Here is a 19,164-nt window from a genome sequence, read left to right as displayed (position 1 = left end):
TTTCTCCAAAGAAGGTATATACACAAATGGCTAATACATACATGAATAGATATTCAAAATCAGTAATCATTAGAGAAATGCAAATCAACACTACCATGAGATATCACTCTGCACCCATTAGGATGGCTATTATCAAGACAAAAAACAGTGTCAGCAAGGACGTGGAGAAATTACAACTCGTGTGCTGTTCAGAGGAGCGTAAAGGGTACTGCTGCTGTGGAAAATGGTATGAATGTTCCTCGAGATATTAAAAATAGAACTACCATGTTATCCAGCAATTCACTTCTGGGTATATACTCAAAAGAACTGAAAGCAGGGTTCGAAAGAGTTATTTGTACACCCATATTCATAGCAGCATTATTCCCACAGTAGGTAAAATGGGGAAAGAACCCAAATGTCTATTAACATGAATGGATAAGCAAAACATGACATATATATAGCATGACACATGCTACAACGTGGATAAACTTTGAGGACATTATGTTAAGTAAAATAAGCCAGTTGCGAAGTTAAGTATAATATGATTACAGTTTTACTGTGGGCTTGTGAAGTTAAAATCGTAGAAACAGAGAGTATAATGGCGGTTTCCAGGGGCTCGCTGACAGTGGAATGGGGGGTTACTGGGGAAGCAGTACAGAGGTTCAGTTTTGCAAGATGAAATGAGTTCTGATGACGGATACTGGTGATAGTTGCAAAACAATATGAATGTACTTCATCATATTGCTACTGAACAGAACATTAAATGGTGAAGATAGTAAATTTTATATTATGTATATTTTACCATAATTTTACAAGCTGGGGGAAAAAAAAAAGAACATAGGAGGTTCAAGTCATCAAGAGTTTTGCGTGCCTGGAAGAGGTAGAAGAAGCTGTCAGAAAAAGCACAGTCGTTGCAGAATGAGAGGAGGTGGTAAACCCATTCAAGAGCCATTTCCCTAGTACTGAAATGAGCTAGTTCATGTTGGGACTGTTGCTTAAATCCTCATTATAGACAGAAACGCAGTGGGTATGAAGGGGAGGAGAGAGGGTCTCATTTAATGAATCTGTAACTCTTTGAAAATACTTCTATATAGTTGCCATGGCCCAAAACTGGTTTCTATCCCCACTGGGCAAGAAGAGAATTACTAAAGTGACACTGTTTGACTTTCAATGAGCTAAAAGGAAATGAAAACAATCCTCCAGACACATCTCTACTTATAAAATGGCTTGATATAAAATGATAATAAAAATGATGACGTTTTCTGAATGTGCACAATGAAATGCTCTTCTGGTTGCTGTATTGTCTGTTCAATTGTTTGATCATCTCTTCATGAAATACCTAACTCTAGCTGGCCAGACACTCTATGAAGTTCTGACACTGGACCTTCACTCTGAAGTGTACATATTGTAGAAAGTGATGGCTTGAATCAGTAAATCTCTGTTCAGGGAATAGTTTCTCATTCTCTTTTCAATATACACCATACCATCAAATACACAATTTAAAAGTTATGCAATTATTCATTGCTCTAAATATGGGGATGACATAATTTCTAATGGAAAGAATTAAAGCTCCAGAATTATGAAAAAATATTAAAATTTCATTTTTAAGATAAATCCTTTGTTTAGAAATGCTATGAATGTCAAAAAGCCCAGAAGACAGGACATGTGGAATTATCACACTATCACATCACTTGTATGGCTAAAGACACTGAGATTCGACTCTGAGACTTGATCTGCCCCAAATCACATCTTGATGTGTCATCTGCAGTTCAGAGAGGAAGTGGCTGTAGGATAGATTCACACTCCTTTAATCCCCAAGAAAATGACAGAAACTATCAGGAAAGAAGGGAATTTATTCATTTTTTAAGCCTCTCATAAACCAAATTTTTATTTCAAAAAATAACAGAAAACTTATATTTCTTATAATGTGAATGCTTTCATCCTTGTATCAATCCTATATTCCTTTTAAAAAATAATTGCCACAGAAACTTTTTTCCCACTAGTTGGAGAAATTTTACTTATTTCTATAGTAAGAAAGATTGACATTGACATCTTTACTAAATTTTATTGGTAAAATACATATAAAACTAACTAAAAATTATGAAAACATTTCCATTTAACAGGTCTGTACATAGTTTTCCTGTATTTTCCACCACAGTGCTTTCTTCCAATATGTAGAGATACATTTTTTGAAATCTGAAGACAATATTACAATAGAGGATCTTGCAACAAAACTGGTGACAGCAAATAATGAAACTACTGGGAAAGGAAATTGACAACTGCTGTTTTGTTTCCCTCACTAAAAATGAATATAAAGGGAGAGGAACAATATAGCAGCGATGGCCATGGGGTGAGAAATGGACTGGCACATCTCAAAAAGACAGAGCTTCATCCCTGCCTGGGACAGTTAATGCCACGGAAGCCTGGAATGCTGCTTAACCTCAGAGCCCCAGAGCCTTCACTGATACAAGATGGAGAACCCTCCCTACCTTTCCCTTTGCAGAAGTTGTCTAAAGGTTCCAGCGAGATAAAGTATGTGAAAGTCTTTTATTTAAAAAAGCAACGTCTGCCGGGCGCAGTGGCTCACGCCTGTATCCCAGCACTTTAGGAGGCCGAGGTGGGCGGGTCACGAGGTCAGGTGTTCGACACCAGCCTGGCCAACGTGGTGAAACCCCCTCTCTACTAAAAAAATACAAAAATTAGCCAGAGTGGTGGCCTGTGCCTGTAATACCAGCTACTCAGGAGGCTGAGGCAGGAGAATGGTTTGAACCCTGGATGTAGAGGCTACAGTGAGTGGAGATCATGCCACTGCATTCCAGCCTGGGCAAGAGAGCAAGAACCTGTCTCAAAACAAAACAAAACAAAACAAAACAAAACAAAAAGAATGTCAATTTCGGAATTTGCAGGCTAGGAGGCCCTGTACAAGTCAAACTCACAAAAGCTAATGATAAAATAATGATGATAATAGCTTAACCCCTCAGGATTGGTATAGACACCCCATGCTGTAATACATTTTAAGTTATATAGTAAGAGCACAAAAATGCTTGACTTTTGAATGGATCAAGCAAAATCAGCTATGAACAGAAAACCTTTCTAAAACATTAGAGTTTCAAAGTACTATATTCAGAAATAAAATATGAGTTAGTGCCCTAGGTTATTGGTGTCAGCATCCTCTACTCCCTTTTACTCCTTCTTTCAGAACAAGGTGTTTCCGTGCCCCTGTTGATTGGATTATGTAAATTACAAAAGAACTGAAGGATATGTTGGCCCACCAGGGCTTCCTTACCAAATCCATGGATAAGAGGTATATGATACAATCTACGAGGGGTTTGTCAGAAAATATGCTAGAGGCCGGGATGGAAGATGTACTAATCTTCCACTGAAGAACTGCAAAGAAAATTACCTCGGAGGTTCCTGGTTACTAAATATCAACATATATTATTGATGACACTGGCTGCTTTTTAAAGATTTAAGAGGATCTACATTCTCTCATTTGTAAAAAGCCCCCGAAATGATTTTGTTATTGTCTATTTAAAAATAAGTCACTGCTTTCATGACAATTGTGAGATCTAAATAAGTTCCTTCAACTCTCGGATCCTCATTTTTATTTCATTAGTTAAATTATACTTGTGCTGTTATAATGTCTTTTGCAAATTATAAATCACCATGAAATTACAAAGAAGTGATATTTTATTACCAAGACATTGAATTTGAGAGCTGTAAGAGATCTACATGATTATTTAATCCAATCATTCATTTTACAGAGGAAGTTTGTGGGAGCATTTCTTCTGCAAATATACATATATAATATATATATTTATAGTATATTATATATTATATATTTATATTATATATATTATATATTTATATTATATATATTATATATTTATATATATTATATATATTTTATATATATATATAATCCTGAACCTTATAATAGCAAGGGATGGGATCACGGGTGAATTCTGAGGAGGCATGGTGCAAATCAAATGTCAGTGACAACTGTGGCAAAACCCAGCACAGAGACCCGCTAGCCCAAAAAATCACAACAGTGAAAATGTTTACTAAGTCTTAGGACATGTCAATTACATAAAATATTCTTTATGTGCATTATGTCTTTGAAACCTCACAACAATCACCCATTTTACAGAGGATTTAAGTGGGCCACAGAAGGGTTAAGCAGTACACTACAGTTATGCGGCTAGTAAGCAGGAAGCCAGATGTGAACCCAGGAAGCCTAGAAGAGCACTTGCAGTGTTAACCATCGCATTATGCAGCCTCCGAAGCTTTTTTGGCTTTAGATAATGCTATCGGAGAGCACGTTTTCTGTGATGAACTCCTGACGGGCAGCAAAGTGAGCTTGAGATACATAGCAAATGATACCAGGACCTGAGCAGACTTCAAACTGCCACAACAAAAAGGGTGAGGGGGTGGGGCAAGCCTCTTTAGAATGGATGTTAGGGGTATATAATGAAAGTCAGTGAAACGATTTAATGAGTTTATGCTTTCTAACAAAAAGGACTCTGCCACAGTTCCCAGCACTGCTGGTGACAGTGTGTCATTGAGAAGCAAAGTCGCCGATGAAAACACAATGAGGGTTTGAGAATTCAACTAGAGACCAATACACACAAGGGCTGGCCACAGCTCCTGCGGCCCTCACCTGGCATACATGTATGGCATGTAAGGGAGGGGCTTCGCTACCTGCCTATGGATCCCCAAACCATTAGCCTTGAGGACCCAGATTAACCTTGCTGGTCTGCTCTTGACCCATGCATCTAAGCATAGTCTTCTGCTGGCCTGCATCCCCTAATTACACATATGGGTGAAGACTGAACATATATACCCTATAGCCACCCTGCATTTAAATAACTATATATTCCCAATTTAGATAAAAGATAAAAGTTTAAGTGCAAGCTAGCTACCCTGAACAACAGATATCCAGAGCCACTCCTCCCAAATATTCTCCCCAAATTCAGTTTTATAGAGCATTTATAAGTCAAAAGCAGACTATCAGCACAAAAATTAAGAATATAAAAGGGAAGTAAGCAACAGAAATCCCTCCATGTAGTAGAACTATTGGAAACAGAAAACTAATATGAAGAATAGAGAAGAAATCCAATTCCATATAGTAGGAGTTCATAAAGAAGAAAAAGTTGAAGGAAAGATTAAAATATATTTTCAATATATTATAAGGAAATCGTGACTGGGAGCAGTGGCTCACACCTGTAAACCCAGCGCATTGAGAGGCATCAAGGCAGGAGAAATGCTTGAGCCAGGAGTTCAAGACCAGCCTGGCCAAAATAGCAAGACCCTCTCTCTAAAAAAAAAAAAAAAAAATTAAATTAGTTGGGCATGGTGGTACACACCTTTAGTCCCAGCTACTTTGGAAGTGGAGGCAGGAGGATCACCTAAGTTCAGGAGTTCAAGAAAGAAAGAAAAAAAAAAAAGAAAAAGGAAAGAAAGGAAAGAAGAAAATCCCATTTAGATAAAGAAAACCTTGACTTGAGTAGAAATAGCAGAATAGGTAAAAAGCGAGCTGTGTCTAGACACAGTTTAGTGAAATTGCTGAATCCCACAAATAAAGGCTATAGACCAAACAAGAAAAATTTACTAAACTGGAAAAAGAATCAGACTGGCATCAGATTTCTCATCTGCTGCACTGAATACTAAATGATACTAAATGATAGTGTGGAAATCTTGGTACAATACTGAAGTAAAGCAAATTTGACCCAAGAGTTCTACTTATAGCCAAGCTTGTACTCAAACATGAAGGCAATAATAACTCATTTTTAGATACACAAAGACTCAGTAAATATATCAGGCACATAGCCTTCCCATAAAAATTACTTGATGAAGTACTACAGCAGAAAAAAATAACAAAAAAGAAAAGAATCAAGATGATGAATACCAGAAAAAAATAGTAAATAGAAAATAGCACCAACAACAAACAGGTAAAAGTTAGTTTATTACTAATGTGGTTATAAAATTTAATGCAAGAAAGACTTCTCAAAGGAGATTTGCTATAAAGTTAAAAATGTTACAACATATTCTCCAAATTATTTTAATAAAACTTGGGATGGAGCAGGGAGTAAAAGAATGTTCAAGCATCATTTGGCGTGTTTATTGGGAGCAGGACATATAAGCAGATCATAATTTTTCCCTCATAGAGAAATAAATTTGAAAATACCTAATCTACATCATTTGATTTGTTGACATTACTTTTTGTTTGTTTGTTTGAGATGGAGTTTCGCTTTTGTCACCCAGGCTGGAGTGCAATGGTGCAATCTCGGCTCACTGCAGCCTCCACCTCCCGGGTTCAAGCAATTCTCCTGCATCAGCCTCCGGAGTAGCTGGGATTACAGGCACACATGACCACATGCAGCAAATTTTTGTATTTTTAGTAATAACGGAGTTTCATCATGTTAGCCAGGCTGGTCTCGAACTCCTTGACCTCATGTGATCCGCCTGTCTCAGCCTCCCAGTTGTCAGCCACCAGTCCCGGCTGACGTTACTTTTTTATGAGTAGAAAAAGACACACTACTTTTTTGTAAGTTAAAATAGAAAAACAGTAAGTACATTTCACCTTTGAAGAAACCACTAAGACTCTTGATGGGAGAGACAAATTGGGATAAAACTTTCACTGACTCAAAAAGAACCAACTGTAGTTTCACTTAACCTTGAGCAAAGGAAATTTTCTGTAATATGCAAGCATAGTAAATTACTCCCTATACAGAAACTCAGGAGCTAAAGCAAAGCTAACCTCATTGGTTTTCCCTACATTCAATAGAACTAACCACCATCAATTTGCCTATAAGACTTTTTTTTTTTTGTACAGAAGTTAACCAATCTTTCACTGCAGAGAGTGTAAATGTGCCACAAACTATTTCAAGGTAATAGTGGCAGTGGTAATCAGGTTGATATAGGTGAGTAGGTGGGTGTGTGTATATGTACACATTCTCCACTATCAATCCCAGGGGAAAGGTTTACCTCTTTAAATAAGTTCTTAAACAGTAAAGAAGAGAAACTATGATATTCCATGAAAAGGTTCCTAATGCTAAATGAAATATTGGAATTACTCCCCTGGACTCTAGGTCGGCTACTGTCAAAGGGGTTTTTACAAGTCCAGACAACAGCAGTGTCCATCTCTTATCCGAATAACCAAACGGATGATGATGCAGAGCCAAAAGCAACCAGGAAAACTGTGACATTTGCTTCTACAAAGTCATATTGACCAGAACCAGTGACATGCCTAAGAGCCTACCCAGCCTTAATAAACACTCAATGACCTACATATGTGGACTATAAAAGTAGGAGGTAACTGCAAAGCAAGCTGCTCCTGCTACTTCTGCTGCTGCTGCAGCAACTGTTGCTGTCAGGGTCACAAACAAGCTACAAATCAACTGGGGCTTGCTGGCCCAAGAGGAACTAGGCAAAGGGCCAGGAAGAAATAAGCATCTCCATCATCGCTTTGGTGTGTTTTCACAGATCAAGATATCCTTGTATTCTCACCCTACAGTAAAATCCTGTAAAAGCAAAATCCTGTTTTTCTATACCTGAGACCATGATAGCCCTAGGTGGAATCACAAGGCAAAAATTCCAGTGCCGGCCGGCCGCGGTGGCTCACGCCTGTAATCCCAGTATTTGGGAGGCCGAGGCGGGCGGATCACAAGGTCAGGAGATCCAGACCATCCTGGCTAACACAGTGAAACTCCATCTCTACTAAAAATACAAAAAAAAAAAAAAAAAAATACAAAAAATTAGCCTGGCGCGGTGGCGGGCGCCTGTAGTACCAGCTACTCAGGAGGCTGAGGCAGGCGAATGGCGTGAACCCGGGAGGCAGAGCTTGCAGTGAGCCGAGATCGTGCCACTGCACTCTAGCATGGGCAACAGAGCAAGACTCCGTCTTAAAAAAAAAAAAAAAAATTCCAGTGCCAGTTTTGCTAAAACTTGAATTGATTTTCAAATTATCATTGTTAAACTAAACACATAAAATTAGTAAGTAGGAAAATGAGGCCAGGCATAGTGGCTCACACCTGTAATCCCAACAATTCTCAGCCTGCCTCAGCCTCCCGAGTAGCTGGGACTACAGGCGCCCGCCACCACGCCCGGCTAATTTCTTGTAATTTTTTTTTTTTTTTGTATTTTTAGTAGAGATGGAGTTTCACTGTGTTAGCCAGGATGGTCTGGATCTCCTGACCTTGTGATCCGCCCATCTTGGCCTCCCAAATACTGGGATTACAGGTGGGCAGATCACCTGAGGTCAGGAGTTCAAGACCAGACTGACCTATGTGGTGAAACCCCACCTCTACTAAAAATACAAAAATTAGCCGGGCATGGTGGGGCATGCTTGTACAGTCCCAGCTACTTGGGAGGCTGAGACAGGAGAATCGCTTGAACCCAGGAGGCAGAGGCTGGGCAACAAAGCAAGACTCTGTCTCAAAAAAAAAAAAAAAAGATTATAAGCCACTATTCATCATACGCATATATGAGCTTTGAATTGTTTTCACAAGAATAGATGCTCAAGAGCTTTTGGAGGCTGACTTTAAAATAAACAATTTCAGAGATTTCTCTTCTTTTCTTTTCCACTAATTCTGGGCCTAGCTCATGTTACTCTGTGCTTACTCACTCCTTTGAAAAGTAACATCTCTCAGTAGCTTTACTCATCAACTCCTTGAGACATACAGCACCTGTCTCTCTCCCGGCCTGACCATTCCTCTGAGTTTGCATCATTTTTTAAAAGGGGAAAGAAAATCAGTGTGAGGACATCATAAAGGGATACATTTCTACTCAATAACAAAGAGAAATTTTTAACATTTGAAGTAATCACCAATGGACAAAACCCCTCTGTTTTCTAATGTGGAGGGACTGGAGTTACGTTAGCAATTCTGGCCATTTTGCAGGACCGAACAGAAAAGGAGAGATGAAAACTAGAGGTATGCAAATACTGAATAGTAGGCAAATAAAAGCAAGCCAAAGGACTGGGAAACAAACAGAGAAGCAGAATTAGAAGTTGTCAACTGGAAGTCACCAAGAAAAGACGAACAAAGATATCATAAAAAGAGGAAGTTAAATATTGAACCCCTGAATTCAAAGCCATCAGATGTCAGCAGGTAAGTCCCCACGGATCTGAAGGAAGTCTACCAGACAATTCAGAAATGTTTGCATTGGGTTTCCTGAAAGTGCAACATGTTTTGCCTTAATTTATATTAACAGTATAACTTGGCATCCAACAACAGGTCTGGGGATATCACCCTTATATTTAAAATAATAACAAGCCCCTACAGTAAATTGTCAATGGTTTCAGAACAAACAGTAGGTTCCACAGCTAGAAACACAAGGCCTGTCACGCTTACTTTGAGCTCTCCTTCCTCTGTGTCTTAATTCTTTTATTTTATTGCTGAACAATCCACTCCCCTATCTGAAAATTAAGGTCCCACCCAGCCATCAAAGTTCAGTTCAATTTAAATTGTTTCTATGAATCCTTCTTGCCTATCTCCAATCACAGTTAATTTACTTCCCTCACTCTCCACCACTAACTTAGGACTTAGATTATGCTTCTGATCAACATATGATGACTAAAGCATAATTTACCATAAAACGACTTAAATGACTGTATACGCATCTTCTGCATGTGATTCTGAGTACTGTATCTGATCTATCTCCTTATCCTGCAGCACTGCCTCACCTATCATAGTTACCCATAAACATTCTGTTATCTAGGAAAAAATTACAAGATTCAAACAACAGAAAGGGACTTGAATGTATCCACTCTAATTCCCTTGCAAGCCTGAAATTCTGAGACATGTACCTTCTTTGTAATCACCCTAAGGAATGTTATATAATACCTGCCTATGGGTTGACTGAAAAGAGGAAGAAATTACCAACTATGGGGTCAGATGAGAATAAAACCAACTGGCCGGTCGTGGTGGCTCATGCCTGTAATCCCAGCACTTTGGGAGGCCGAGGCAGGTGGATCACAAGGTCAGGAGTTCGAGACCAACCTGGCCAACATGGTGAAACCCCATCTCTACTCAAAATACAAAAAAATTAGCCAGGCGTGGTGGCAGGTCCCTGTAGTCCCAGCTACTCGGGAGGCCGAGGCAGGAGAATCACTTGAACCTGGGTAGTGGAGGTTGCAGTGAGCCGAGATCAGGCCACCGCACAGCAACCTGGGTGACAGAGCGAGACTCTGTCTCTAAATAAATAAATAAATAAATGAATCTAACTAACTGACCGTCCCAAGGCTGAGACTCAGAGCATAAAACCTACGATGCCAAGTTCTAACGCTATAATCACTAGCATATATGTCTACTTACAAGAAGTATTCAATTTACACTGAATGAATGAAGAACAGATGAATTAATGAAGTGATTGCTAAAGTGTCACTACAAACATCACAGGTGTGGAGGTAACGCTGATCACCAACAGAAAAGCAAACCAAATCCCTCACCTGTTTTCCAAGTTTCACCTTTCCACATGAAAATGAATTGTTAAATCAAGAATCCTTAAGTCTAAATATTGATTTGCCTTTTTTGAAGAAATAAAAGCTTATAGCATATATCAAAAATTCAGACAGCCAAGCAAAACTCTGGCATCACCTGGTCCTTCCAAATAAAAACACGTAACCCTCTGCAATGAATCTCAGAGCCTTGCAGTCTGATAGAGGACTAAAGCAATACCAAGTTCATGGGCCATCTGGGACAGCAGGAGGAAGGTCAAGGTCAGGAGTCAAGATTTTTCAGATTCACTAAGAGCTCTGTCAGAAACAAGAGGATCCACACCTTCTTGGATCTCAGTTTCCCCATTTCCAAAAAAAAAAAAAAAAAGGAAATTAATTTGGCAAGTACTTGAAAGGACTGTAACTAGATGCCTGGCGCCAGAGTTGGACTAAATGATCTCTAAGGCCCCTTTCTGCTCTCAAAATCTTACAACTCTTATAATCACTGTTAGTAGACATTCTTTTGGCTCTGACCTGAAAATCTGGCTGGAAACATAAACAGTCTTCTACATAAAAACACACATTTACCAGCTATAATTTGGACTTGGCAACATGAGGTTGTACCATAGCTGAGAGGAAAATGTGCAAAATTTTCTCCAGTGATAATGCTACTTTAGGCTATACCATGGCTCATATCTATAGGTGGTACAAACCTAGGCCAGAGCAGGGCCAAGCCGCTGTCACATCTATGTCACTTCTACACAAGAGGAGGGCATGTTCATTTTCTTTTGAACTTACCAACAATCTTCCATATGAAGCGTATCAAAAATAACAGGCCTCTCCCTACCAGATTTGTCCTTTTCCATTTGGCAAACTGTATTTTATTTTTTGTCTTCCTCCCTTCTGTTTTACAGAGAACATAAGCCAACATGGCAACAGGCGTTTTGTTTATTTCCTTTCTCTTCAAAAACAAAGCCATGGCTTGAGTACACCTAACAGAACAAGGTCCACCCGAAAAAAAACTTTTCATAAACTTCTGAAAGTGCCATGTTTGAATTTTTTAATGGAACCCACTGGAAAATCCTTACAATTCTTCTTATGTATTCATAGTGATTATCAATATGACATCAAAGTATTTGCATAGCCCTTTCGGTTTAATACTTTCAAATCCATCTGTATTTCATTTAATTGTAAGAGGTATATATATTTGTTTTGTTTTTAATGAAGACAAAACTGGGACTCAGCCTGCCTTGCTCAAGATCACACAACTAGAATAAGCTATGTAACTAGTTTTCAATCACGAGTCTTCTGTCACTACTTCAAACAACATTGTGAGAACTAAAGATTTAAAATGCAACAAAATAGTTTCCATGAAAAACTAAGAGAGGAAACAGAGTCAGTGACTTTAAAAATTGTACATAGTAAACACTACACAAAAAACCAACCTCAGCAAAATACGACCAAAGGTATATTAAAGGCAACGCTAAGGATTTCTTCATTTTATTAAAAAATGACTAAAACTAAGAAAAATCACTCATATTGGTTTAATTTGCCAAGGGTTCTATCTGTTGCATAAAATAAATACAAACTTTATAGGACTCTTGTTCATCACTGGCATCTGATAGTTGATTTTATTAGTATACACCAAAACAAAATGCAAGAAATTCACGGCCTATATTAGCAATACACATATTTTTTAATAGCCTTAAAAGATCTAGACTCCAAACTGAACCAGAACTTACTGGTTACAACTACAACTTACTGATTTCAAATGACAGATAATATTAAAAGCTTTTTCTGCTTCTTAATATCTACTACATGAAAATATGCTCACCAAGAAATCTCTATAGCTCATTCCCTCCTCTCCTTCTTCAAGTCCTCGTTTAAGTGTCTCCTTCTCAGTGGGGCCTAGGTAAGCCCTGAGCCCCTCCCTGTTTCCCCACTTATCCACCCTAATGTACTTTGTAAAGTATACATCTTGTTTATTTCCACTAGTTCCACGAACTTTTACGGTCCCTGAGGACAGAATGGCGTCTGTCTTTTTTGCTAGAACATTCCTAGTGCTTGAATAATGCCCACATAGGAACACAGAATATTTGTTGAGCGAATGAATCATTTCTTTCTTTGTCTCCTTCAACCTCAAATTTAGGAGAAAGAAAGGCAAATAATAGAACAAACCATTTAAGCAGTTGTTACCTCAGACTTTTTCTCTTTTACACTTCTTATTATAGGATATTTTAAACGTATACAAAAGTATACGTTTAAAAGACTGTATGCCTATATCAAAATATCTCATGTATGCCATAAATACATATACCTACTTGTACCTACACAAATTGAAAAGAAAAAATAATACTGTAAAACAAATGATAAAATTAATGAGCAATAATTCAGTATATTATATGTTCCACAAATGATATTAGGTGTTTTTTAAAAGGTAGATTGAATAACAGAATAAACTTCGATGCACCCAACAGTTATCAAATCATAACCAACCCTATTTCACCCATGTTCTGACTCAGTAGTTTCCGAACCTTATTATTTGGAAAAAAATTATCAGACACCATTCCATTTTATCTACAAATATTTCCAATGTTTCTCTAAAAGACAAAGAAGACTCATGTTTTTCTTCAATATATCTATATGAACATAGTCACACCTAAAACTATGACAATAATTCTATTACTTTGTTAGATTTTCTTCTTGACATAAAGCACTTCTTCAGCTTAAATGGTGGCAGCTTTCAGCAGTTACCTATGATCACAGTCTGAGAACCACTTCTAATGTCACATCTGATTCCAGCCCCGAGTTACTTTGCAATTACCACTCTCTGGAAACCAAGAGTTCTATATAATTGATACGTATAATGTGCACCCTTGAACTTACCCAGAAGAGAAAACCCTAAGGATATTTGACGTTGCTTTTGCTAGAAAAAAATGTTGCTGACCACAAGGATCCACATTAACCAACTACAGCCTTAAAATGTCAGCCTTACTCATTTGGATGCAATATTTGTAGATAGAGAACACAGCAATAAAAAAGACATGGCTGTATGTCCTCCAAAATAACAAGGAAATGTTGCCTTCTCAAATGGTATTCCTAAAAAAAACAGTTTTGGGATCTGAAACAAAATTAGTAGGCAAAAGGATTTTGAGGGCTTCGGAGGGTAAGCCAGCAGAACTCTGGGAAGCTTGAGTAGGGTATGTTGCATTAAAATACCTCAGATCTTCGTAAGTTGTAAAGCTCTCAATCGGCCCTGGATAAATGTTTATCCAGCACAGAAACAATCATGAAATTCATGAGCTCCCTAGGATGGCTATAAACATGACTTTAACTTCAGCTCTTACCTGTACTTTGAAAGCCTCTTCATCAAGAGGCGGTGGAGGAGGAAAGTTTCCAGAGATAGATGGAAGGGCACTGGAATCATCTAGAGGTGGAGGTGGGGGTGGAAGAAAATCACCTACAGAAAAGAAGTACACACATGAAGTTAATAAGGATGCAATGTTATAGTACTCTTATGATATATTTGCTGGCATTTTACTTCTTTATAATTGGCTTTGACACATAATTTTTTGTATTGCATAGGAATTATTCCCCATCTTAATTAGTAGCCTTAATTAGTAGTCTTAACTTTCAGAAGAAAGGGGATCAGATTTGATATTTAGAAATGGTATAAAAGCTAGTCTAGAGGGGTCAATATATTAAGTAAAGCAAAGAGTGAGCTTGGGTGGGGGATAGGGTTACCGAATTTTATACGCCTTGGTGCTTGCCCCCTCAATACATTTTCAATCAAATAGAGTAGGAAAAAAATTGTACACAACTAAAGATAATGCAAGGTGCAATTTATGAAGATGCACGAATAACCTCTGGAAATTAAGATAAAGTGGAGGATCATGGAAGTCTCAGTGGATCATATAATTTTCCTGAAACATGATGTAGAAAGCACGTCCATCCTTGGCAGAGAGACAGGAGAATATAGGCATGGAGATCAGAAAGTTCAGAGCATAGAGAATAAAAAGCAAGTCATGACATAGGAAAAACATGGGACACAGGAATGTAAAATAATGTCAGCGGGTTATAAAAAATATGTGATAAAATTAAGCTTTTTACATGTTGCACATCGAAATAAGGGTTTGAATTTTATCATGCATGCAGCAGAGATCCACCAAGGATTTCTGAGAAAGAAACACTTGGTTACAATATGATTTACTAAAGACTAATTTAAAAGTCCATGCAGGACAGATTAGGAGAAAAGAATAAGAAATAACCAATTTAGAAATCTATACATAATCCAGGCAAGAAGTAATGAGACTTCGAGACACTGAGAAAAACCTAGCATCTCTCACCAATGAGAGTAGCACACTGCTGTTAGAGTTATTGAGGGAATGAATCTAATCTCTGTGATCTAAGTTATACACATATATCCAAGAGCTTTATGGTTCCTGATATGAAATCTTTTTAAACAGTCTGCAAAAAATTGTATTGGAGAAACAGAAACTTCTACCTTTTAACCTTTTCTTTATTTGTTCTTTTCCTATTAAAAATAATGTTTTTGATGTGTTGGAGAAGAGATCTTTTCTATTTATGGATGAGTAGCTTTTCCTTGCATTTTAGTCGCGCAACACTTAGTGGGGTAGGGCAGCAGTCTCCATCATTAAATGAGTTGCTTTTGGATATTACCAAAACATCATAGTTTAGGCCCTCAGAAATAAAAGTATAAGAATGGAAGACTGAGCACAGTAGAATGACTATGAGTAGGTTTCCTTGTTCTGATACACCTTTGAAATGGTTCAGTTGGCCTCTATTTGCCTTATAAATAACAGTCTTAGAATTGAAAGTATAGCTAAGCCAAGAACTGTCAGGTCTAGCCCCAAGCCAAATTCAGACTGCTAAGCAATCAAAAGCACTATCTCTCGAGTACTCTGCTTACTAGACTCGCAGCATGCCAGGCAGTGTGCTAAGATTTTCATACACTGCCACCGAATCATACAACAACCCTCAGTGCTGATGGTTCTCAAACTTTCGAGTTCATCAATATCTCCGGAATGCCTTATTAAAATACAGATTTCTGGGTCCTGGATCCAGAGATTCTGATTCAGTAGGTCTGGGGAGAACTCCAATAATTTGCATTTCTAATAAGTCCCTGGGTGATTGATGCCTTTGGGTCTGAGAGCACACTTTAATTTAAACCACTGCATGTTATTACTACTTCAGACCCACAGGATAAGAAACGTTCAATAACTTACATCATAAAGAAAATGTTCTACTTCTCTTATTCTGTGGGTGCACAAATCTGGGGAGATAATTTGTCCATATCTTTATGATGATTATAAATCCCATAAACCTGTATTCATTCCATTCAGTAGTTTTAAACATTGGTTAAATACCAGAATCACCAAGGAAACACATTTAAAAATGCTGATGTCTGAATTCCATCTCACAGCAATTCAATCAGAATCTTGGGGATAGAAGACAGGGAGTGAGGGGGTCAGGCACCAGGACACCTATAAAACCTAAGTGATTCAAACCTGCAGCCAGGATTGAGAAACTTTCATTTGGCCACAGACAGCATGAAAAAGTATTTCATACCTGTTAATTAAAATGAACTGTCAAGAAGTTCTTTACTGCCTTTAAAAGTCTTAATGTATGAAAAGAATGCTCACAATGAGATCTCAGGCAATGAGGCAAAAAAGGTTTAGGTTGCTGATTACCAACTCAAGTTCACAACCCAATTTCCAGGTTCAAATGTTCTATGTGAACCTATGCTGTATGAGTCCGTTCTCTCACTGTTATAAATAACTGCCTGAGAATGGGCAATTTATAAAGAGGTTTAATTGACTCACAGTTCTGCAGCCTTGACAGGAAGCATAGCTAGAGGGCCTCAGGAAACTTACAATCACGGCAGAAGGTGAAGGGGAAGCCAGCACATCTTACATAGTGGCAGGAGAGAGAGAGCATGAAGGGGGAACTGCCATACACATTTAAACCATCAGATCTTGTGAGAACACACTCACTATCACAAGAACAGCATGAGGGAACCACCCCCATGATCCAATCCCCTCCCACCAGATCCCTCCCTTGACACGTGGGGATTACAATTCAAGACGAAATTTGGGTGGGGACACAGAGCTAAACCATATCACTATGTCTTCTTCATACCCACTTCATAAAAGGATTCCTGGGCCCCCCTCTTATACTTCATCAGATTCTGTTACATCACGGGAAATTTTCAGAGCATCAGACAGTATCAGAACTGAACAAAATCTTGGAGATCACACTAGCAAACAGAGGCCCTGGGTGATTGATGTGATTGGGTCTAAGATCACACTTTGAGAATCACAACATGTTATTCCTACTTTAGACCCATAAGATTGGAAAGGTTCAATAAACTATGTCATAAAGAAGCTACATGAAAAGTCCAAAATGTCACCACAAATAAATCTTAAAAAGTACAGCTGTCTGTCCCTTCCAAATATATCCTTCTTTACTCTGTTTCTCTAACAGAACTTAGACATAGTAAGGCACAGGTTGATGACAATCCTGGGCGGGCCAAAAAGAACAAAAAAGAAAAGTGGAATGTTTTTGTTTGTTTTAAGAAACAACTTGAAAAGATGGACTCTATATTCTAAGCATGAAAAGGCAGATGTTAAAAAGCCCTCATGATAAACACATAATTATCCGCTTTATTTAGATCAATTATTAAGTCAGACCAAAGTTTTCAGTTCTTTAAGCTTCACCATCAAAGGGTCCTTACTGCATTCCGTAGAGAGGAGCTCACATTTTCAAAAGATGTAGAGGAACGGGCAAATGTCTCAAAAACAGATACAAATCTGATAAAAGGAGAGGAAATAGGTCCCTTGGAGAAAGGCATAAAGTAACTGGGATACTTTCAATGAAAAACTGCTAATAACTATCCTAAATCAGACTGAAAGTTTAAGAGAATTCTAACTTAAAGCTCATCATTTTAATAGACAAGCAAATAAAGGGAAATGCCTCTAAGTTGCTGTGAAAATAAGTTCAGCTTTAGAGAAAAGGCAGAATTCTCATATTTAAGAAAAATGGGAAAATGAAAAGAACTGAATTTACGAGTAGAAGAAGGGGGAAGGAGGTGTTCTCCATTCTAATAGATTTCTGCAAACAATGAAACAATGAAAGAGCATGGGGCTTTGATTCCTAGGTGGTGACCCCTCTGGAGAAAAGCCCCTGGATGAAATGAACTGCAGTACCTCCCAGCCACCACAGGTAAGCTGTAGATTTTCATATGAGTGCGTGCCCTATCCTCTCTGCCTTGCTTCCCAGATTCTGTGACCTACAGGGAAACGTGCAACTCACCTCCCAGACTGTGAGACACACAGGCAAGCTTTAAAACAAAACAAAACAAAACAAAAAAATGTCATCCAGCAACTGGCAGCGATATATTAAATCTAAAATGGAAATGTCCAGTTTTAGAAGCGGTAGAGCGGTCCTAGACACGTGCCTTCAGACCTGGTCCCTCCATACTCCTCCACTCGTCATCCAAATCCTACCTACATACAAAATATATTTATGCTTCAATTTTCATGTAAAATGGTTTATTCAAAGTTACATAGCTGGTGAAATACAGAGCACGAAATGGATTCTCACTCTCTTGAGAGATGCTGAGAAGTATCTTGCTTGATTTGCTCCATGTGAATCCAAATCACTCAGCTAATATTCAAAAGGTTTTTGCTGTGTGCAAGAGGTAGCAGCAAGAAAGAGTTAAACGAGGAGTTGGACAAATCAAGTATTCCGTCTCTGATTCCCAAACACTACTTTCTGCCAATTTACTTCAGAAAACAGCCTGTCAGGCATATTGTTAACTCGAAAAGGGAGTGAGGAAAAACTCCGGAGGACCTAGCTATGCATATTTCTCAAGCTCTCCCTTTTAGCCCAGGGGTAAAAAGGATGCAGCAGTGAGAAGCTGGGATGCTTAGCTGGGACTGCCTGAACTTATTCCCCACTGTGGTTACCCTAACACTTGCGTCAGTCAGATACGAAAGGCATCTCCCTGACGCGGAGCTTGGTCATCCCTCTATGACACAAAGGCCCCCATCAGAGGGTGAAGATAACAAGAATTTACCTGCAAAGTAAGTAAATTACTACTTACGGGTAATTGTGGAAGAAAAACACATGGGAACAATTCAATTCTGACTATCAACCAAGTTTGGATTCGTTTACTCTTGTATAACAAGAAAACAAAGAAAGCATTACACTCTTCTTCAGCTAAATACCCATATAAAACCCACACACACATCCTAGGATTTAGATAGCAGTCCTTTTTGTGCCTCATATACAGTTCTATCAGAGCATCCGTAATACTTGATTGTATTTGTGTGTTATGATCACTCCCTCCCGGTTACAACTGAAGCTTCTCACAAGTAGAGTCCACTCATGATTTATCTTTATATGCCCATCTCTAGTCACAGATCTGGGCCAGAACATCCTTAGTAACTGTAGGTCGAATGACTGAAAAATAAAAACTCATTCAATTCCTTAACTGATGTTTAAATAAATGACCTGGTGTCTTTGACCCGTACGTCTCAAATGTCAATGTTCCAATCATCAGCGAATCTAGATCAAATGCAGACTCTGATTCAGGTCCACACTGGGGCTACAGATTCTGCATTTCCAACATGCCCTCAGGTGTTGGTGACATAGATCCACGGGCTGCACTGGCAGTGACATGGCTCTAGCTTCCGCTAGCTGGCAGCTACTGCTTCTCCCACTTT

At 38.5% G+C, this 19,164-nt stretch overlaps 1 protein-coding gene across 22 annotated transcripts in view; it reads right to left on the bottom strand.

The window, feature by feature from the left end:
• LPP (LIM domain containing preferred translocation partner in lipoma) overlaps positions 1-19,164 on the bottom strand; it is a 735,767-nt gene that overhangs the window by 395,901 nt on the left and 320,702 nt on the right. For all 22 annotated transcript variants that reach the window (XM_021933886.2, XM_031662904.1, XM_031662912.1 and 19 more), the window contains one exon: positions 13,765-13,877. In XM_021933886.2, coding sequence (XP_021789578.2) covers positions 13,765-13,877 — 113 coding nt within the window. The remainder of the gene's footprint in view (positions 1-13,764; positions 13,878-19,164) is intronic.

This window comes from Papio anubis, chromosome 2, assembly GCF_008728515.1.
Source record: "Papio anubis isolate 15944 chromosome 2, Panubis1.0, whole genome shotgun sequence".
Lineage (NCBI taxonomy): Eukaryota > Metazoa > Chordata > Mammalia > Primates > Cercopithecidae > Papio > Papio anubis.
This window is presented reverse-complemented; position numbering and strand designations above follow the sequence as displayed.